At 39.6% G+C, this 22,026-nt stretch overlaps 2 protein-coding genes across 4 annotated transcripts in view; both read left to right on the top strand.

The window, feature by feature from the left end:
- The first annotated feature begins 2,663 nt into the window (after nt 1-2,663).
- Nucleotides 2,664-9,069, top strand: LOC107087472 (probable G-protein coupled receptor 61). Of its 3 annotated transcripts, none has more exons than XM_015379058.1 (2): nt 2,664-2,762; nt 4,915-9,069. In XM_015379058.1, the coding sequence occupies exon 2, from the start codon at nt 5,159-5,161 to the stop codon at nt 6,569-6,571; it is 1,413 nt and encodes a 470-aa protein (XP_015234544.1). In that variant the 5' UTR covers nt 2,664-2,762; nt 4,915-5,158; the 3' UTR covers nt 6,572-9,069. The 3 variants fall into 3 exon arrangements, with proteins under 3 accessions (XP_015234544.1, XP_015234545.1, XP_015234546.1); XM_015379059.1 differs by lacking the exon at nt 2,664-2,762 and adding an exon at nt 2,862-2,994; XM_015379060.1 differs by lacking the exon at nt 2,664-2,762 and adding an exon at nt 4,077-4,165.
- A 5,574-nt stretch (nt 9,070-14,643) lies between these two features.
- LOC107087493 (guanine nucleotide-binding protein G(k) subunit alpha-like) overlaps nt 14,644-22,026 on the top strand; it is a 35,188-nt gene continuing 27,805 nt past the window's right edge. Inside the window, exon 1 of the mRNA XM_015379086.1 lies at nt 14,644-15,223. Coding sequence (XP_015234572.1) covers nt 15,106-15,223 — 118 coding nt within the window. The 5' untranslated portion in view covers nt 14,644-15,105. The remainder of the gene's footprint in view (nt 15,224-22,026) is intronic.

Here is a 22,026-nt window from a genome sequence, read left to right as displayed (position 1 = left end):
GATTTCTCAGATAAAAGATGTAATGACTCATTACTTATCTGGGTTTATGGAGCTTGGTTTCAAGTGATGAATCAATTTGTCGGGAAGCACAGGGCGTGAAAGGAAGACATGGCAGAAAATTCCATTCATGTGTGTGCTCTTTTCACGGACAAACAGTAAAGTACAGTTACATGAAAGGATGAAAGGAATTGACAAATACAGCAGAACCGATTGTTCATTAAAAAATGTGTCCATAGCACACTATGATATTTCAGATACAACCAGGACATAAATGTACAGCACACACGGTGTAAGTATTCTCTTACAGATTTTTAGTTTTTTTCCCCTATTTATCCTACTTAATTGTTTCAGAACATGAAATGACTACTAAATATGCACATACACTGTATAACCTGAGAATTTACTAAAAAGACAATTTTGAAATGACAATATACACAAACAAATCTAACCCCTCATGGCCCATCAAACCAAACAGTTTATTTTAACAACAGCCATTCAGTATTTTTTATTAACTGGTAGTGAATTTTTTACATCGCTGCTGAGAAATTTTATTCTGCCACACCAGATGGTCTTCAAACATAATCAGCTTAGGTAAGGTCATGCAAAAGCATTTCAATCATGTTTAAGTCTGAACTTTGACTTATTAGCCAAACAATGACAAAGACTCTCAGATGGGTATCAAAATGTTTCCAGAAAAACTTTTAACCGACTGATAGTGGTCCCTTATGTCTGATATTTATCCCTTGAGCGTTACTTTATAAACAATTTAAGCATGGTTTGTGGTTCATGACCCAGATAACTAAGAATTTACACCGGCACATTCCAAAATCTTTGTTTTGTACTTTTGAGCAGTTTCGGAGAGGCACCTGCTGGTGTGCTTTGGATCATTGCCCTGCATAACACATAAGCACTTGAGTTTAAGGTCTCAAACTGATGGCAAGAAGGAAATCATTGCTAATGATTTACAGGACTCATTATCCCATTGTTGTCAGCATGTTCCTCTGGTTCTGCATACAGTATGCAAGGATCCTCTTACTGTACAACATTAGTTAAAAAAGTACAGGTTTACACTAGATGTGAGAGGATAGACATCTTTAAATTTCCAATTATGTCTCGTCAGATAAAATCCTATTTTCCCAAGAATCTTAGTCATCTTAAAGAGGGTTTTCCGCAAATGTAAGATGAATTTATATATATATTTTTTTTATTAGTTGTGCTTTTTCACCTAAGAACTTTCCCATGGGTGCTACTTTTATTCTACTATGTGGTTTGAGGCTCTTTCATGACCTCCTAGCTGAGTTGCTGTTGTGCTTTTGGAGCAATTTAGGGTGATATTGGTTTACAGTAGTCCAAAATTGCCAACAATGAGTCGTAACCCTTTCCAGGTTGACAGATATCTTTTGTGTATCTTTTTGAGATATTTTAGCTCACTGCATGATAGCAGACAGGTTTGTTAAATTATTTCTGATTCATAAAGGTCAGGTTTTAATCAGACCATGTTGTGGTTGATGATTGATTGAGGGAGTGACTTCATAGATGTTTATTTAGTGGGGCACATTCCTAATCATTACATATCTCAGCTCAAATTATATGTAATTGTAGGCTGTAGAAACTGATGAAAATATTAACTCAGAAGTATTAATCTGTATATCCAAAAAGGTTTGAAAAACTGTTTCATTTTTAAGGATTTAGAATATCCTCGATATCAGTCTGCAGGTTTTTAATTAACAGGAAATGTTTTCTAATGTCCAACTTCTATTCTGTTAGGTCAAGACTGCTCTATGCCGCTAACGACTTAATAATATCTTTTATTCACTGAGTATGACTGTAGGATTAGGGGATCATTATATTGATTTGGGTAGTTTTATTCTCTGAATGTCTTAAACCATCATTTGAAATTTTTATTTTGTCTTTACTCAGGTAGTAAAGTGTATTATATCAAATTTGATTTGATGTCTGAAAAATAAAAAAAATTGAAAATGTAACATATATCCAGAAAACTAATTTAAGAGTCAGTTGTATATTTTTGGACTCTGTCAATACCTTTGAAGTCACTCTTTTATCATCAGATCAAAAGGCCAGCCTGGTGAGAAGGCTTTTTGCTTGATTAACCATTGATGAGATGTTGTTCAATTAAGATGCAGAGGAATAAAATTACATCACTTAATGTATTCTCAGGGTGAAGGTGACTGCTATAAGAATATGGTTTTACCTGTGGTTAAGTCAATTGAAGAAGCAAAAAGTGGGGAATGTGTTAATGTGGACAGAGTATGCAGCAAGGCACTAAGACCCAGTGGAGAACAGGGAAACCTGCCTGCCCACCACTGCCAGTCTGCCTGCACAGCTCTGCATTCGCTCTGGGCGTGACCAGGAATCTGTGTGTGAAAGTGTGTGAGATGGGGGAATATGTCCACATACTTGTGCATCATTAATCTCTACTTCCTTTCTTGCTTCTGGATCACCTTGACCATAGAGGCAAATACAAATCTGAGTGGACAGGTGTGTGCATGTGTGTGAGTGAATGATAAGAAAGCATCCGACTGGTCTGAGGGATGGCAAATTGAAATAGCCCAGGTGAGGAGGAGACTCAGGACTTTCCTCTTCCCCCTTCTCCTCCTCCTACACTCCCTCCCTCCCTGTGACGCGGTGTGCATGAGTGTTTGGTGTGTGTGTGTGTGTGTGGGTGAGAAAGCGAAACAGGTCAGCAGTGCTTCAGCAGACTGGGAACCTTCACAGGAGGAAGCAGCCCTCTGCAGACTCAGGTATGTCACTCACAATTCATTACTCACATTTCCAGCCTTAGCTGCCCCCTTGGCAGGGCAAGTAGGTGGGTTAAAGGAAAGATGAATGACTCATGATGCAGTATTTTCTCTCACATCTCTGCATTCTCATGTAAAACAACAAACTATAGAAAAGACAGTTCGTTTTCAACACTGTCTCATAAGTGTTGCTTGTCCGTTGCTGCAGGGTAGTAAGAAAGCTGTGCAGTGACAGGTACGTTGAACAACAGCCTACTTTTTCTGCCTGCGCCAAACAGTGTCATGTGCATATGATAGGGTCATATGTTTCCAAGTCAGCAGTCCGAGGGATTCAGTACAGCTTTGGATTGTAGCTTTGTGCAATGTTTTTTCTTTTCCGTAAAGTTTAAACTTAAATTGCACTGCTGTCACTGATTTGATTACATTAACTCTGCTCTACTGTGCTCTTTCCCTCACTAAATAGTTTTGTTTGTGTAGTGAAGACCTCATTTAAAAAATCCCGTGATTCAGGATGGTATTTAGCAGAATCACACCATTTTAAGAATGAACTGCTGATTTGTGCAGCAAAGTGATTATATTTTAGCTTAGGCATGGGTTAGTATTTGATTCTTATAATAGCAAAACCTCTTGTGAAATGAACAATTACAAATTAACAGAACAACATGAAACAGTATTTGATTGCTTTTATTGATAATCTTCTGCTTATATATGAACCATTCATTGTCAATGATGATATTGTCATAAAAATTTTATTTTGATTTGGTGCAAAGATATTAGCAATTTTAGATACATGTCTGCCATTTTCTTTTTTATAGTAACGCTCAAGCGATAAATATCAGACTTAAGGGACTAATATCAGATGGTTGATCTAATCTAACCGCAGTAATCAAAATGCAGTCATGCTAATCGTAGCTGACACCTTTTGTTAAAAAAACGTGTTAACTAGATAAGGATGGGTGGAGCCCCCTTTTAACTACACTAAACACTGACCTTATAAATTTTTCATTGATAAAACTTCAAAACAGCTTATTTTGTCTTTCTTGTTGACAAGGAAAACGTATAGTAGACATTAGCAGCTAATTAACCAATAGTGCAAATCACCAGGTGGTGAAGGGGCAGTGGTCTTCATGCAGTGGTCTCTATACTCAGATACAAACTGAATTTACTTTGTGATTTTCTCAATATCTCTTTAAAAATACTTTAAACTGCCCTACATGTGACATGAGGAATTCAATAGATGATTATATCACTCTGAGCTATTAAGAAATAAAACACCCATTATCTTATGCCCACACCTGTCAGGTGATCATTTCACCTGCGGTGTATATAAATGGGCAGGAAAAGATGAGTAGCCCTATGGAGGACCAGCCAGTGATACCAATGAAGTGGAAAACTTACACCTGCAGGTGAGCAGCATATGGAAATGTACCAATGCTTTTGTGCTGGCTTCCGAGCTTTAACATTGTGTGGGGTTGCATCTAGGTGAGGTTGTGACAGTAAACACTACCTACTCGACTGGCAAACAGACTGCTGAGGGTGACCCACGACCATATGCATAAGTCAAGTTTTAATTTCTTGCAATTTGAAAAGGATTCATCGATCTCCTTCTCACATCACTTAGGACAGAAGGGAGCTCTGTAATGCTGAGTTTTGCAATTTATTTGCACATCCATAATTTCTTCTCCAGTAATCTAATGGGGACATATGGTCCAACCCTTTGCTTTTAGCTTCTCCCTGTGGGGGTTGCTGCCCTGAAAACACACATCTGAGGATGCAGATGTCAAAATATCCAATAAATCATGACCCTGGCTTTAAATAAACACAGCCAGCATTAAGATAAATAACTTTTAAGTGACAGAGTAGATTTAAGCTAAAAGATGGCATTGCTTTCAGTAGTAAAACTAGTGTTTTACAACTGAAAAGCTAGGAAATTTGTTTTGCAGACGAAGTAACCTACTGATAGTAGCTAATAAGCTTCACTGTACAGAATGTTTAATATTAAGTTTTAATGATAAGAATTTTTGCATGTCCAGCATCCAGCTTTAGTGTTTGTCATTATTCTTTAAAGCAAACTAACAACAGAGGTAATTTCTCAGGTTCCCAGTATTCATGTAACGCATTAAATTACTGAATGAAACTCTTTTCTTTCTTCTAGATCTTTGCTGAATGGGATTATCAAGAGAGGACTTCTTTAGTTAAGAGCGTATCTACATCAAGGTTAACATCTTAACCATCATCCAAACTCCAGATACAAGTCCACTGGGTTCAGGGCCTGCACGCTTTTAGCAACTATGGCAAAAACCGACGGCTGAGCCTCTCGGAGACCCCCTTCAACAGAGGAGGATGGGTGATGGACCCGTAAAATTCAGCAAATTCCCTCCTCTTCATTTCAACCTCTCATGGAGAATCCCATCAGACCAAGGCCCTCCTGGAACAACGCGTCCGCATCCACATTCCAAAACTCTTTTCAGCCAAATGTGTCTAATGTAATCAGGCAAAACGGAACTGCTGCGAATGGGATAGATCTGAATCAGACCTTGGGGCTTTGCGCTATGCTCGTCATGGACATTCTAGCAATTGTGGGGAACTTGGCTGTGATGATTGTGATCACTAAAACACCACAGCTGAGGAAGTTTGCCTTTGTGTTCCACCTCTGTCTGGTGGACCTGCTGGCAGCACTGCTGGTGATGCCTCTGGGGATGCTGTCAGACCGTATTCTGGAGGATGAGGCTCTCTGCCGCAGCTACCTCTGTCTGAGTGTTTGTCTAGTGAGTGCTGCCATCCTCACCATCTGTGCGATCAACGTGGAGCGGTACTACTACATTGTCTATCCCATGCGTCATGAGGTGAAGATGACTGTTGGGGTGGTGGTAGCAGTGCTAGTTGCAATCTGGATTAAAGCTCTCATCATGTCAATGTTGCCCTTGCTAGGATATCTGCTCCAAGGGACTCCCACTGTGGGGACTCCTGGAGTCCTAGTTCCCAGTCAGAGACACTGTTCCCTCCACTGGACTGGAGGAAGGACCACACGACTAATTTTCATGGTTTTCTTTACTGTAATCTATTTTCTGTGCCCTATGCTGATCATTTTGGTGGTCTACTGCAATATGTTCAAGGTGGCCCGAGTGGCATCCATGCATCGTGGTCCAAACCCCACTTGGGTAGAAACTTCGAGGCAACGCTCCGACTCTGTGAGCAGCCACTCCACCATGGCAGCAAGCCTTGCAGGCACTGGAGCACGTGCAACTCCTCAAAGGACCTTCAGTGGCGGGAAGGCCGCAGCAGTTTTGGTGGCAGTCGGAGGTCAGTTCTTCTGCTGCTGGCTGCCATATTTCTCCTTTCACCTCTACTCGGCTGTCATTTCAACCTCTCCGGCCTCCCTGATCCAACTGGAGGACGTGGTCACATGGATTGGCTATTTCTGCTTCACCTCCAACCCCTTTTTCTATGGCTGCCTGAACCGACAGATTCGAGAAGAGCTGGGCCGCCACCTGGCTTGTATTTTCAAAAAGGCCGCACCAACAGAGGGAGAGCAGCTACCCAGCCGTGAAGCCTCCATCGAGGAGAACTTTTTGCAGTTCCTTCAGGGCACTGGATGCAATCTGGAGCCCTGCAACTCTCACAGCAGAGTCACCCCAGAGGAGGCAGGAACTGAGGGTCTTCAGGAATCAGCTGTTGAGCAGAACACGCCAGCTGACTTCCATGTCCCAGGGCAGATCCTCGAGGAAACGGCAGAGTTCATGCAGCATCAACGGCTAAACAATGAGCTTTGTGTATTGAAAAACTGCTGCAAGACTGTGCCAGAGATATAGCTGCCTCATATACTGTTTCTTGCACCAAGTAATAACACAATGACGATTTTTAGTTTTATTCATAGTGTTTGTTATTTATGTGGCAACAATTTCTTTGGGCAATAAATCCAGGAGACAGCAAGATTTGGTTTAAGAGTATGCTTTTGGTTAGAACTCTAACTCTTAAAGACTTACAGTTTGGACTTTAATGACTGCCACTTTACGTGTTTTGGGCGTCATATGGTGTCATGCAGTTTTTGCTCTGCGTCACATAACATTTCATGTTTTGGTTACAGTTCAAGTGAAGTGATGATCTTCATATAAACATGAAGAGGCTCTCAAACATGGCTAGAAGGTAAATCAGGGAAAGAGATGTTTTAAATGCTGAGTGACTGCTGTAGTTTTCAGAAATGTGTTTTATTTATGAAGTGTTTAACATCATTAACCCTACAGAGAAACAGACTGATATCAGTGGTAACAGAACTAATGCACAAAGAAAAGCACTATTTTCAAATGGAAAACATTGCATTTCTGTACTTATTTGTTGTCCTTCAGATCCTTTTATTTAAAGTTTTTAAATTTTGAAATAAGAAGGAAACTCATTGACAATTAGATCCAGTTAACTCAGAAATAAAGAGCTATGAAATAACAATTCTCAAGCTTTGTTTAAATTATTTTTTTAAGTACTGCTTTAAAGTAGCCTATGCTGAAATTAGCAAAACATGACTTGAACAAGGATATAAACAATTTTCCCTCATAGCTCTGCTTTAAAGCTTACTCCAGAGTTGAATGTTTTGTGTTTGTGCTCATTAGCTAAGTTGGGGTTTATGTCATGCTTAGATGGAAGTTCTGACATTATATGTTAATGGAGCAAAACATTAGTAGCAAGGTTGCTTGGGTTCACTGTCTTCTCCTACATCATAGTGAGTTTGTTTTTATCTTGCAATTAAATGACTGCAGAATTTCCTTTGAGTACAGCTTAACGCAGCCCAATAACAGTGTGAATACCAAAGGATTTAAACAATTGAATAAAAATAGAAAACAACATAAAAAAGCAACATAAAAAGCAAAGCTTACCAGTTTTAAGAAATACGTTTTTTACTGTTTTCATCATGAACTTATTTTATGTTTTTATTTAAAAAAAAACAAGGAATTAAACAATGTGAAAGGCTTTAAATAAAAGTTTTGTGTCAACGTTTTGAAACTTTTATTAATTAAACTTTTATTAATTAAACTTTTATTTATGAACAGGATTGTTTCACAGCTTTGTCTGGTATTTATAATAAACAGCCTGGCAGTGTATTTTTAGTCATTTTCCAGAATCTTATTATCATGTTTATCTGTTCTTAGTCTTGTGATTATCACCTCTTCACCAAAATGGGAAACTCGTGATTTCATTCCCTTCCACTCAAAGACAAACATTGTGGCTGATTTAGTTTGTTTAGGAGCAGCGCAGTGTAAAAGGGTTTTAGGCTCTTTCAGAGAACAGCCGCGCCATGTTAGAAACACTACAGGAATAAAACACCCTGTGATGTCTGTGCTGTTTACAGGTAAACATCAGAGCGGTGTGAGCGCTCTCGTGTTTGTGCAATAAACAACCAGGCTTGTTGTGGCTACACATAGCACAGAGGTGTGACAACGCTCGCACACATGGAAAGCTTTGCCTTTGGCCTTGTTTAGCAGCAAATGGAAGACATTGAGACACTTTTTCTCTTTCTAGAAGAATAGCAAAGCACTGTGCTCAAGTCACACGAGTGGAGACCAATTTTCCCAAGAAGACAGATATGTTAATTCCTAAAGTGAAGGCACCTTTCGTGCTGTTTTATCTGTCTGTCTTATATGGGGTAGTCTGTATGATCACAAGACTCTGAACACAAGGCAAATGGCTAAAACAAAAAAATGGTCTCTTTGTGAGGGGGAACAAATAACACTGTTCATTTTCTTTCAGTTTGACCTTGTTTCAGACATGTTTTTCTATTTTAAAATGTTTATTTTTGCAAATGAGAATGCCAAAAGCCAAGTCTAAGCCAAGAGCACTGACAAAGACAAATAAGAGATGCACTCTTCGATGTTCCTCAGTTTGTGTGTTTTCATTTATTATCAGCACTTATAAAACTGTTAATGTTAAGACATTATATAAAATGCCTTGATTTATACCACCAGCGTTTGTAAACATTAGCAGCAAAACTGCCCTGACCAGTCTGATAAAATGCTTTAAACTCTCCTTCTGTCAACATTTGTCAATTCCAAAGATGGGGACGCTATCTGCTAAACTGTTGGAAGTGGATAATTTATTTACTTTTTAAATGCAATGTTGACCTCTGTATCTCATCCGTAAGCTGGATGTATTCATTTCCCATAGCATTTATGTTTTGTACTTGAGCTGAAAAGACTGTTATTCCTCCTGTGTTCTCTCCATCTGCTCAACTCATTAAAGACAACGGCAAGAATTTTAATTTGAGTGTTGTTGCTGCAGATATGCGTGGACCAATAACTACAAATGTCCTTGTGTGTGTTTTTGTGTGTGATCCCAGCAGGAGTTAAAAAGAAGGCAAAGTTAGGTTAAGGATATAATGAAAGCGGGCATTAGTAAAAAGCTTGATGTAGAAACTAACTTTTACCAACATTATTTCCATAAAATTAACTTTTTTAATAATTTCCGAGGTTCGGCCTTTTTGATAGTTGATAGAAGATTGTCTTATGATGTTAGGGGCTTTTTGTTTTTAGCTAATTCTGTTATTTCCTTCTACCAAGCATATATTGAGAAAATGTGATTAAAATGACAACAGATAAGTATTGAAAGATGTTCCAAGATGTTCTATTATCAATTGTTCTTAGCAGCAAGTTTAGTTTAGTTTTTCTTTGCTTAGGTTTATCTTATGTAAGCACAACACAGCTTCATGTTGTGCTTGTAGTAAGAAGTTCAGGAGCCCCTTACTACAAGTGCAGACAGGAGCGTTAAATGTCCGGTAACTTAAAAATAGTTATTTAGAGACCCGTTAATCTGCCCCAAAATACTCAAAGGCAACAATGGAAAATGAGGCAAAATAATAAGGAAATCCATTTACAGAAGAATAAAAAAGAAAAAAAAAATGGTCAATCTAACAATGCATGAATAAAACAAAGGAGTATGAACTGTGGAAGCAAAAAAGGGGATTTTATAGGTACTTTTAGAGCAAAAATGGGAACATAGCTTCCATAAACAGTTGAACATTTTGAGCTGTCAACTTTGCAGAAGTCCCTTATATTGAGATTGCAATTGGTTGAGGTAGGTAAAAAAATAATTTTTGTCTACCTAAATAAAAAGTATTCAAACTGTTACACCAATTTATATTATGATTGTTATTAAAACTGTAACCATTTCTTTTGTGAATTTGTGATGTGTGATTACTGATGGCATCCCGTGAGCTGCCACCTGTGGTGGGTTTGTTTGAGTGCCTGAATGATCTTAGGAGCTAAGTTGTCCACAGCGTTATGCCCCTGGTAGGGTCTCCCATGGGAAAAAGGTCCTAGGTGACGAGTCAGACTAAGAGCAGCTCACAAGACCACTTTGGATAGAATTAACACAAGGACAGTGACATCGCCCAGTAAGGCGCACCTTGAGGCCAGGCCGGGAGGTTGAGAGGAACTGGCTGGATATAGTTGGGCTCACCTCTACACCTCTACACACAGCTTGGATTCCAGATTATATCTCCTGGAGAAAGGCTAGACGCTCTACTTCTCTGACATTGCCCGTGGCAAGAGGCGGCGAGCTGGGGTGGCCTTGCTCATTGTCCACCCTCTCAGTCGTCACATGTTGGAGTTCACCCAGGTGAACGAGATGGTCGCATCCCTACGCCTTCTGGTTAGGGACAGGTCTCTCACCGTTGTCTCGGCCTATGGGCCCAAGATCGGTGCAGGGTACCCAGCCTTCTTGGAGTGCTTGGGAGGGGTACTAGAAAGTGCTCCAACTGGGGTCTCTGGACAGGGGTGATCGGTAGGTACGGCCTCCCCAATCTGAACCCGAGCGATGTTCTATTATTGGACTTCTGTGCTATTCACAATTTGTCCATCACGAACACCATGTTCTAACACAAGGGTGTCCATAAGTCAATGTGGCACCAGGACACCCTAGGCCAGAGGTTGATGATCAACTTTGTAGTTGAGTCATCTGATCTCCGGTCATGTGTCGCGGACACTCAGGTGAAGAGAGGGGCTGAGCTGTCAACCGATAACCACCTGGTGGTGAGCTAGATCCTCTGGCAGGGGAGGAAGCCAGTCAGACCTGACAGGCCTTAGCGTGTTGTGAGGGTCTATTTCGAACATCTGGTGGATGCCGTCAAGCTGAAGAAGGAGGCCTACCTGATCTTGTTAGCTAGTGGGACTCTGGAGTCAGCTGAGAGGTACCGGCAGGCCAAGTGTACTGCGGCTCGTGCGGTCACAGAGGCAATAAACTCGGGTTTGGGAGGAGTTCAGAGAGGCCCTGGAGGAGGAATATCGGTCGGCCTCGAAAGTGTTCTGGCAAACTGTCCACCCCCTAAGGAGGGGAAAGCAGTGCTTCAACACACAGTGTGAGTGGGGAGCAGTTGACCTCGACTACGGATGTTGTCGGGCGGTGGAAGGAGTACTTCGAAGATCTCCTCAATCCTTTTGTCACGCCTTCCGAGGAGGAGGCAGAGGCTGGGGACTTAGAGGTGGACACGCCCATTAGCCAGGCTGAAGTCACCGAGATAGCTAGAAAGCTGGTGGCAGGGGCCCGGGGAGGGATGAGATTCCTCCTGAGTACCTTAAGCCTCTGGATTTTGGCTGACACGTCTTGGCAGTATCGCATGGTGGTCGGGGACAGTACTCCTGGACTCCTGGTCCCTCTCTTTAAAAAGGGGGCCCGGAGTTTGTGCTCCAACTACAGAGGGATCACACTCCTCAGCCTTCCCAGTAACGTCCATTCAAAGGTGCTGGAGAGGAGAATCGACCTGATAGTCAAACCTCAGATCCAGAAGTAATAATGCGGTTTTTGTCCCCGATGCGGCACACTGGACCAGCTCTATACCCTTCATCGGGTGCTTGAGGGTTCGTGGGAGCCCAACAAGTCAACATGTGTTTTGTGGATCTGGAGAATGGCTTTCCACCGTTTCCCTTGTGGTGTGGGGGATGATCCGGGAGTATGGGGTCTGGGGCCCTCTGTTAAGGGCTGTCCGCTCTCTCTATGACCACAGCAGGAGTGTGGTTCGCATTGCCAGCAGTAAGTCAGGACTATTCCCGATGCATGTTGGCCTACGCCAGGGCTGCCCTTTGTCACCGGTTCTGTTCATTACATTTATGGACAGAATTTCTAGGCGCAGCCAGGGACCAGAGAGTGTTCAGTTTGGGAACCTCAGGATATCATCTCTGCTGTTTGCATATTAAGTTGTCCTGTTGTTATCTGTTGTAAGCTCAGTTACCCGAGAGGAGCTTGGAGTAGAGTCGTTGCTCCTACATGTCGAACGGAGCCAGCTGAGGTGGCTCGGGCATCTGTTTCGGATGCCTCCTGGTCGTTTCCCTCAGGAGGTGTCCCTGGCATGTCCCATTAGGAGGTGGCCTCGTGGAAGGCCCAAGACACCCTCGAGGGACTATGTCTCAGAGCTGGCTTGGGGTCGCCTCAGGGTCCAGAGCAGCTGGAGGAAGTGTGTGTGCATCTGGAAGTCTGGGCATCTTTGTTTAGAGTGCTGCCTTCGCGACCCGACCCTGGATAAGTAGAATTAAAATGGATGGATGGATTATTACTGATGTGATTTGTTGTGAAGGATCAACAAATAAAGAGAGGGAATGGGAACAATCTCAGAAAGTAGTCTAAATATTTATTTCGACAACTTTCATTGTCATTTTGTATACACATAGTGTACAGCTTTCAGAGAGTTTTATGGTCTTAATGATTAACTAGTAGACTTAAATGGGACCTATAGTAAAAAATAAATTGAGTATAATTTGCATAGTCAGTCAAGCATCTACAGTCATGTTTTCTTTCTTCAGTGTTTCAAGGTGTCCAATCCAATGAAAGATTGACGCCGGTTAACTCAGAGAGGATTGTCTATTTCGTGATCCAACTAATTTTTACAATCTTTACTGGGCTGCTCACATCAGTTGCAGCCTTATAGCCATCATCTGAAGAGGTGCGCCTCCTGCAACGCACAGCAACACTACAAATGACCTGGCCTTTGTTCTTGGCTACAATACTCAATAAGAGTGCTCAGGGATCGCAGCCACCACCTGTCACTTCTGAAGGTCACCGGGGGCACTGCACCCTTAATAGGTGGGAGGGTTTTGGTGTAAACAAAAGCCTTAAAACAGGCTCAGAAAAGATGACACATGCAGTCTTACAAAACCATCAACAACACACAGTGAATCACTGCAGTGATAGAGATTAGCTCAATTACAACAATTTCTCACCTACTCTGAAACCCTGACTCTTGGGATACAGCTCTTGTCTTGATGGTGTTTAGAGATAGCAGCAGTAAGGGATTAATTTAACAGAAATGGCAGGAGGCGTGAGATGATCAGGAAAAAAAGAGTAAGGGGATCTGTTTATCAATTAATTCTACATTCAAAAATAAACACAGAAGTCCTCTGATTGCATCTACAAGGATAAAGATAATCATCATTTATTTATTGTAAAAGGCAGATAAATATGTACCATGCCTTTGAAAACTCTTCATATCTCTATTTGTAATTGAAGTTTAATTCATTTTAAATTCATGTATTATAAACAAAAACAATTATGGGTAACAGTATAATACTAGTTACATTAATATGTAAATAAACCAAAAAAATGTTAAATTGTAAAAAATATCTCAGGGGCTTTATACGACCTTCTTAATATGGTGTCCCAAAAAATCTTCAGTCAGTGTCTCCTTTCAGATTGTTAAGCATGGCCTCATAAGAGGCTGTGCCCGACATTAATTTAATAGAATAATTTATCTCTGGGTGCACTGTGGTCTTTCAGTGTCTTAAGATGATTTGGGATGCTGTCACAAGACTAACCCTGATGGCTGAAAACATTTTGTTAGAGACATTCAACATTTGAAATCTGTCTCTCAATAGACACAATTCTGGGGTCTGAGTGACTTCTAAGCCAGACCAGGAACTTACAAAAAGTTCAGCTGAAAGGGTAAAACCAGAGGGCATTTTCAAAGGCAATGTAAATATGTCCCCACTTCATCTTAACATTTCCAGCACAAATCATACAGCATTATTTTCATTCTGTACAATCTGGTAGGAGTATAACATCGATGCAACACCTTTTATTATATCAATTTACTTCTGGCCTCATTCACATATTTTTCCTTAGTTATGTTACAACGACAAACTTTTAATTTTGTTACAGTATTTTATGATATTTGCAAATAAACTAGTGCTTGATCACTAAGAAAAATTATGCCAACTTTTCTGTTTTTACAAATAGAATTTTGCAGCAGAATGGGTGGTAAGTATCTGGTTAGCTCCTTGTGTCAATCTGTAATTTACTCACCTTTCAATTATGCTTATCCTAAAGGTCTTTATGTAGCCACACTTCCACAAAGTCCAGATTTACAGAGTGGAAACACATCCATGCTAAGGTTTCATGCAGCTTACTTTTCACCTCATGGTGCTTGTCTGATAAGTACTTCTCATGCCAGTAAGTTGGACAGCCATACATAATATTGATAGATAGTGGTGCCGTGTATTTATTTTTTAAAATCTGATCTAAATAGTGTTTCACTGGTAATTAAAAGCCTGTGTTTTATTTCAAATCTTGACCCTACTTCTCCATAATCTTAGTGTCGACCGGTCTGCTGTGGTTCTTGGTATTTATGAAGTTTGTTCGTGAGAAAGTACAGACATTTGAATAAAATCACCCAGGGGGGTCTTGTTTTTTTTGTTTTTTTTTATCAATAATTAGCTAACTTCTGGAGGTAAATCTCTGCATATCATAATTATATAATGAGTTATTTGTAAACACAAATAAATGCCCCTCATAAATACATATAGTTTCACTATATGTCACTTGGGGGCGCTATTGCTTCACCTAAAACCTCTAAAGGAAAAGTAACTCACACGTCCCATTATTGTCTTCTCAGCAAAACTTGATTCGTTGGGTTTTGTTTGCTTTTAGATGTAGATCCATCTGCATCTCTCAGAGGGCTGCTGGGGTTGTTTTGATCTTCTGATCTTAATTTATCTTCTAATCTAATCTGCAGCTGGAATTGCTTAAGATATGTAAACATATCCATATTTCCCCTTTTGGCTTTTTAACACTTTGGTTTTCAGTTTATTTACTTTTGCTGGTTTGTTAATTTGGAGTTTCCCTCCTTTTTTAATGTATAGATAATTGTTTAGGTAATAATCTATCAGGACTGACAGGGCTGAAGCTGAGCGCATCAGGCTGAAGGTTGAGTTGGGCGCAGCTCTCGGTGCCACCGCCTCTCTGCGCGCTTCTCCTCTCGGTGGAGAAACTTCAGCTCCCACCCGAGCTGTGGACGGAGACAGAATAACATATCCGAAGCGGATTTTTTTTTTGTTTTGTTCTGGAGAAAAAAACAAACAAACAACCAGCAGAAAAAATGGGCTGCACGATCAGCGCTGAGGATAAAGCTGCGGTGGAAAGGAGTAAAATGATTGATAAAAACCTACGAGACGACAGAGAGAAATCATCCAGAGAGGTGAAACTGCTTCTACTCGGTATGGATCCATACCCGATGCTTCTTTTTGCTTCACTGTTTTAATAACTTTTTATAAAGTATGTAACTTTTTGAAATGTCCATTTTTTTCTTCACTGTGACTTATTAGTTTGGGAAACTTCAACACTCCTCCCCTTTCTCTCCCTCTTATGGAGCTGGGACTCATCGTTCCCTGAGAAAGCTGACAGAAAGAAACCAGATGTTGGTCAGAGAGCAACTGCAACAGCTTGGCTGTATTTATCAGTGTTGGGTTGTTGAAAAGAATAAGGGGAGCATGCTTATATAAGAAGACAAGTGTTGTCAGTTGTTGCTGAAAATGTTGGATACAGATGAAGGACTGTTTTACTTTAGGTGATGAGCTGGATGAGCAGCTGGGTCATTAATCCAAAGCTTTTAGTAGGAATCTACATTTAATTTGGCATTCGAAGGTGCATTTAAAATATTAGAATATCTAGTAGTTGATTATTTTTCTGGTTTAAAGTGAAAGTACTTTATTGCAGTGTCATTAATATATATCTTTTATGTTAAATTTCATGACTGTAGCTGTTGATTTTATAGTTATCAGACTAGCAGACCATTAATTTAATTTCACTTCAGTTTATTTGTATGGCGCCAATTCACAACACATGTCATCTCAAGGCACTTTACAATTCAACCAGATTATACAGTGAAATTGATTCAAAGTTTTCTATCTAAAGAAAACCAGTTGATTGCAGTTAAATCCCATATCAAAGAGGTTTCTAGAATTTCCTTCTTTCATCTGCGGAATATTACAAAAATTTGAAAAATCCTGTCCAGGGGTGATGCTGAGAAACTAGTCCATGCATTTGTTACTTTAAGGCTGGACTGTTGTAATTCTTTACCATGAGGAAGTCCACAAACTGTAGTTAAAAGCCTTCAGCTGATCCAAAATACTGCAGCCAGAGTTCTGATGAAAATTCAAAAAAGAGATCATATCTCTCCTATATCCCGGCTTCTCTTCATTGGCTTCCTGTTAAATCAATAATAGAATATAAAACCTTAAAGACTAGGCTTAAAACTTTCCTTTTTGATAAAGCTTATAGTTAGCGTGGCTCAGGTTATCCTGAGCTATCTCTATAGTTATGCTGCTATAGGCTAAGACTTCAGGAGGACATAGGGACCTCCATTTCATCATTCTGCTTCATTCTATTTCTATTCTTCCACTTAATCTGTTAGTTTAATGTTATGCTCTCTCTGCCTTTTCTCATAGTAGCTTCACCTCATCTGTTCCTGTTTGGCTGTGACACCATCCTGGAGAGAAATATCAGCTATGCTGCGACCATCAACACCTTTTTTTTTAATAGATATTTGAGATCAGCCTGTTTTTCCAGTGTAGTCCCATTTCTCTGACTGGGACTGGCTGGATGTGCTCTCTTCATCCTCTGACATGGGAGCTGGCTCGGAGCTCGTTTGCCTGGCTGTGTGTTTTCTGGATGGGGCCGCCTTATACCGTTGCTTTTTGTATCTCTGCTTCTGTCTCCTTGAACCCTAGTCGTTTTCGGCAGATCAACTCTTTGACACAAAGGCAATCCCTCAAACTAAGAATGCTTGCAGTGACAGAGGAGAGGAAAACTCCCTTTTAACAGGAAGAAACCTCCAGCAGAACCAGACTCGGGGTGAGCGGTCATCTGAGGCCGACTGGGGTTCAAGGAGACAGAAGCAAAGATACAGAAAGAAGCAGAGATACAAAAGGCAACTGTAAACCAGCACCATGGGCAGCCCTGTCTAGAAAACACACAGCCAGGCAGACAAGCTCCGAGCCAGCTCCCGTGTCAGAGGATGAAGAGAGCACATCCAGTTAGTTACATTCAGAGAAACAGGACTACACTGAAAAACACAGCTGATATTTCTCTTCAGGATGGTGTCACAGCCAAACAGGAACAGACCAGATGAAGCTACTATGAGAAAAAGCAGAGAGAACAGAACATTAGAGATTGAACTAATAAAATTCTACAGAGTGGGAGAATAAAGAATCAGTGATTCTCTCTACATTTAGGGTAGGCCACAACAAATCATTACTAATGAACCTGGACTGTTGTCCTAATTCATTGCGAGCATTTAATGGACAGTTTAGTGGAAGGAAAAATGTGGTAGAATAAGGTTAAAAGGCAAGAGGAATTACAGCTGACTTTTGAGGATCGTGAACTATTTGATATCAGGCAGTATGCTGTTCTTGCTGCCGTTGTGAATAAGAATTTTCATTTTAGGTTTTTCCCACTGATACTTATTTCCATTTTTTGTAGCTTACAAAATCTAATTTGATCATTTGTTTTTCTAATTTTTTTTATTCTAAGGACAATACAGAAAAAAGGTGTTGCATATACAGTACTTTAGCAGAAGTAATATTTTCAATCACTGAGAACCTGAAGTGAACACAAGATTCAAGCAGCAAAGCAATCGTTTTAAATGAGTATTTATTATTTATTTATTTTTAAATAAAAAAAGGGCCATCAAAGTACTTTCTTTTTGGTGATACAAGAGGTAGACTGACATCATTTTGGGAATATATTAAAGTTTTTTCCTTGTATCTGCTTTGGCTAATGCATGCTCACATTTCTTTATCGATCTGTGAATTAGCAGCATTACCTTGACATCATGTGTAGCCCATGCATTCATTTGCTATTTATTGTTGAAATATATTTTTTTTTTCAATTAGTGAAAAAATGTTTCCTTTTTGTTAAAATCAAAAAGTTCCAAACTGAAAAAAAAAAAAAAAAAAAAACATGTTCATGAGATTTGTAGTATCCTATATGTACCATGTGAGTCCTGCTTCAGCCAGGATCAGGGTCCTGCTCTGGAAGAAATGGGACGTTACACCTTTCAGACACTTTTTGTTTACATTTAAACATTAACATGTTGCGAAATGAAATGTTTGCTGAAGCTTGTGCAGTATAAATTCCCTTAACTCTCTGTATTTCTTTTATTAGACAGTTTACACTTTATTTATTAACATAAAAAAATTTAATAAATAATAAAAAAATGTTTTAATTAAACTCACTAGAATAGGAAGAAATCTAACTTGAAATATATATATTTTTCTAATCTTGAAGTGTTCTCATTTCTTCAATGGTTTTCCAAAAAAATTGATTTCTGAATGCTGGTTAAAATAAAATGATACCTTTATTTGCTAATAATCCCTAGCACAGTATTCTTATGTATTATAACTATACAAAGACTAAAACACTGAAAATAAGCACAAATAAATAAAGCAAATAAAGGGGAAAAAGGGGTTTAAAGTCAGTTAAAGAGTCTCTGAGGAATGTTCAAGTTTTAAGGCTTAATGCATTGAAAGTGTTCTTTAGAAATAATAGCAGATGAATGTGAAGAAACCCTGATGCAGAGATATTAAATGTAGTCAAGACAGTTACATTTAATTTGGTTTTATGTTGAAAAGTGAACAATGACAAGCAATAACTAGAGGCAAATTTGCAGGGCTTAATTTTATAATTTTATAACTCACAGTAGCCCAGGACATCTCCCTTTAGCTAAGGCATTCCGCTGTTGTTGTAGGTCAATCATATCTGGATGGCTCCCTCTCATCTGCTTCAGCAGGCCGGTGCACGAAACACTGCGTTTAACTCGCTTTGTACCGCAGGTAAAGACGGTCAATACGATCAGCTCCTTCTGAATCGTAGGAAAGGTAGTCTGACCTGGTCTTGCAAGCACAGACTTCTCTGGAATGATTTGGTTACTAATTAGCGTAGCTCAACACGGCCACTGGCAACAGGAAGTTGAACAGGAGCTACTTCCTTAAATAAGCCCAATTTACACTATCCTTTTAAAACTGTGCCAAGATCATCCGAGCACGGTAACTGAGATAACTGTTGAGTGTAAATGGATGCAAAACTGAACCAGACTGTGCCAAACACCACCAAACCGCGTTACACTGGTACTAGTTCATCAATAGGGCTTGGAATGGTGTAGTTCTTGCTCGGTTCTAAGATAACAAAGAGCACTTGAGCAGACGGCATCATCTCCTTACAGTCAGCCTCCGTAATCATGAAATTTCAGACATTCATTAAAATTCTAGCTTCCATACCGTGGCACAAGTGATGATTCTGCTTAGCAGTGTAATGAACCTCAACGTCTGTCGTTTCCTGCCTCTATAAACCCTGATTATACTATTGTTTTTCGTATCCACTTCCCAAAAGCCGACTCTGTCAAGTAATTCACCAAAGGCTGCCTTATTCACCTGAATCTCCTCAAACAACAAAATATCATAATTCTAACCAAACTTACTGAATGTTAAGGGGGCCGCCATGCTGATTTGCTTGTTTACCTCTGTGAGAGCAGTAGTACCGTAGATTGTCACTAAGAAGTGAGGAACTGTGCTAATGTGATGTGTAAACTGTAGTAAAGGAACCAAGCTAAGCACTGTTAACTGATCCAAGCTCGGTCCAAACTCGCCATGGATCGGTTTTCAGAGGGTAGTGTTAATGGGGCCATAAACTTTGTTCCAGGGGTGTGACTTCCTGTTAGATCACTGACATTATGGCTGTGTTGAAACGTCCTACCTAACCCCTAAATCCCTCAGTCGCAATATAGAGCAAGGACTATATAGTGGACTTTATAGTGAACTCGGTTAACTTACCATTCGGACAGATGATCACTACACTGACAACACCAAACCAAAACACTGTGTAATTGCACCAAATATATTTAATGCTCTAAACTCCCATATCAATGAGTTAAAGGTAAAGGTAGGTAAAGGTAGCTCTTTTGTTTCCTGTCCTTTTTCTACTGATTAATCCAGATGTGCTTCACCTCATGGCCAGACACACCTGGATTAATCAGTTCATCCAATAATGCAACACAGGATACAACAGAGCTGCCTTAAATTCATGAAGTAGTGAAGGTGTGCATAGAGCCCATGGTTGAGTAAATAAAATAGGTGCAGAACTTTTAACTCTGGGAAATAATTGTTTTTATTTTTTAACCCTTACCTTCTGTGAACATTTAGAAATTAGCTTTCTTTTCAGAACGCTCTACATTAATGCTTTCCTTCCAAACCTTTCAGTTTGGTGGTAGACCAGACAGAGATGCCAGGAGGATTACCTGCCCAGCCGTGCTCAGCATTTCCATGCAGTCACAGCTCTTTGCACCCAAAGTTAATAAAATAGCTCTCAAATTATACTCTGAAAGTTGATGATATGTTGGAACCCCTAAAGGATTAAGAGGAAGGTGTAGCTTATTAGATGAAGATAAATCAATGTTTTTCAACGTTACACAGTAGTGATAATTGCTTATTGTGCTGATGAATTATTTGAGTTTGAAAATTAAGCTGTAGAAAAATTGGTCACACCCAAATGATCAGAACATCTCAAAATAATGCACTATGGAAATATTTTTATTCTCTGTGCAATATTTTCTGGATAATCTAATTAGTGCTGGAGCTAAAACTTTCCGGATCACTTTGAGTAACATATATAGGTAATTAGATCCAGTAATTTGAGGACTGATGTGACATGTTAAGGCATACTCCAGGACGTCGTGAAGCTGTAGCAGCAGAATATATTTTAATTGCTCAGCAGCCATATTTCTGCGCATTGAAGTGTGTTTATTAGTGGTAATCTAATGAGGTAGACATGGTTTGTCTTAGGAATGGATGAACCTGTCTGCAATAATCACAGAGAAGCTGAATCAGTGAGTTAGTCGATTCTTAGCAGGGAATCAGATTTGTCTTGATGAGACAAGAGGAAAATATACCGCCTCAGTTTACTCCTCTGCAAATCTTACTTTACATCGCTTTTTCACACCAATGGTACTTAGTAGCAACAACTTTTGCTTTTGCTCTTTATAATCACTTTGTTGCTGTAATGTTTTTTTTCTTTTCTCAGTCTTCTTTTGCTATGTTTGTTCTTGATCCCCGTCCTGATATGATCTTGTAGTTTCCCGTGAGAAGGCTGACTATTGATCTACATAATAGGCAAAACCAAAGATTTTCCCATAAAGCACTTCCTGTCATCTCTTAGCTTTGTCTCGCAGAGGGACTTTTATTCAACTGTTTCGACTATAAAATGTATCAAAGCTGTTTAATATAAAGCCTATTTTAGTTTTGCATATTAATACACAGATTTTTTTAACCCAGACAGTTCTTCACAAAACTATTTATACCCTTTAAATCTTTTAACATTACGTAATGTTATTATCTCCACTTGTGCAGAGTTGGTACTATATGTTACTAGGTGCATTTCCATCTGCTAATTCTAATGTATATTTAGAAGTAGCTTGATGGAAATTGCAAAATTTGAAAAAATCCCTTAAATTCCCCAAAACGTGTTTACATTCACTTTACTTTACTACAAAAAGGCTTTATGTGCAAAAGGTTTTTTATGCAATTTTACCAGAGATTCTGAATCTTTTAACAACTAGATCTGGATGTTATAGTTAATTAATATGTTATTTGTACAAATAATGATCATTATTTAAGTTATTATAAACAGTGATGGGGTAACGGCGTTACCTTTTTTAGTAACAAGTAATCTAACTAATTACTTTGACTGTAACTATAAAGCAGTTACTATTGCCGACACCCCGTTACTGCACGGTACTCAGGTTGCACAATTAACCTGTTTTTCATGATAGGACTCGTGCGCGCCTTGTCATGAGAGAGGGGAGGATGAGATTGGCTGATGTATAGTGAGATTACGTCTGTCAGTTGGGTAGGTGGGTGTATCCGCTGGCGGGTGTTAACGTACAGCACACACTCCAGCAGCAAAACAGCGTTTTCCAGATGGAAATACTGGTGTTTCGTCAAGCTGCGTTTCCCCATCAGATACGGTT

The sequence above is a fragment of the Cyprinodon variegatus genome, unplaced genomic scaffold (genome assembly GCF_000732505.1).
Source record: "Cyprinodon variegatus isolate N-32 unplaced genomic scaffold, C_variegatus-1.0 Scaffold185, whole genome shotgun sequence".
Classification (NCBI taxonomy): domain Eukaryota; kingdom Metazoa; phylum Chordata; class Actinopteri; order Cyprinodontiformes; family Cyprinodontidae; genus Cyprinodon; species Cyprinodon variegatus.
The sequence above is the reverse complement of the archived record's forward strand: the minus strand, read 5'-3'. Positions and strand labels throughout refer to the sequence as shown.

Bases quoted from the DNA above. Each gene is read 5' to 3' on its own strand.
- LOC107087472 (XM_015379058.1), top strand. From the start codon at position 5,159: ATGGAGAATCCCATCAGACCAAGGCCCTCCTGGAACAACGCGTCCGCA.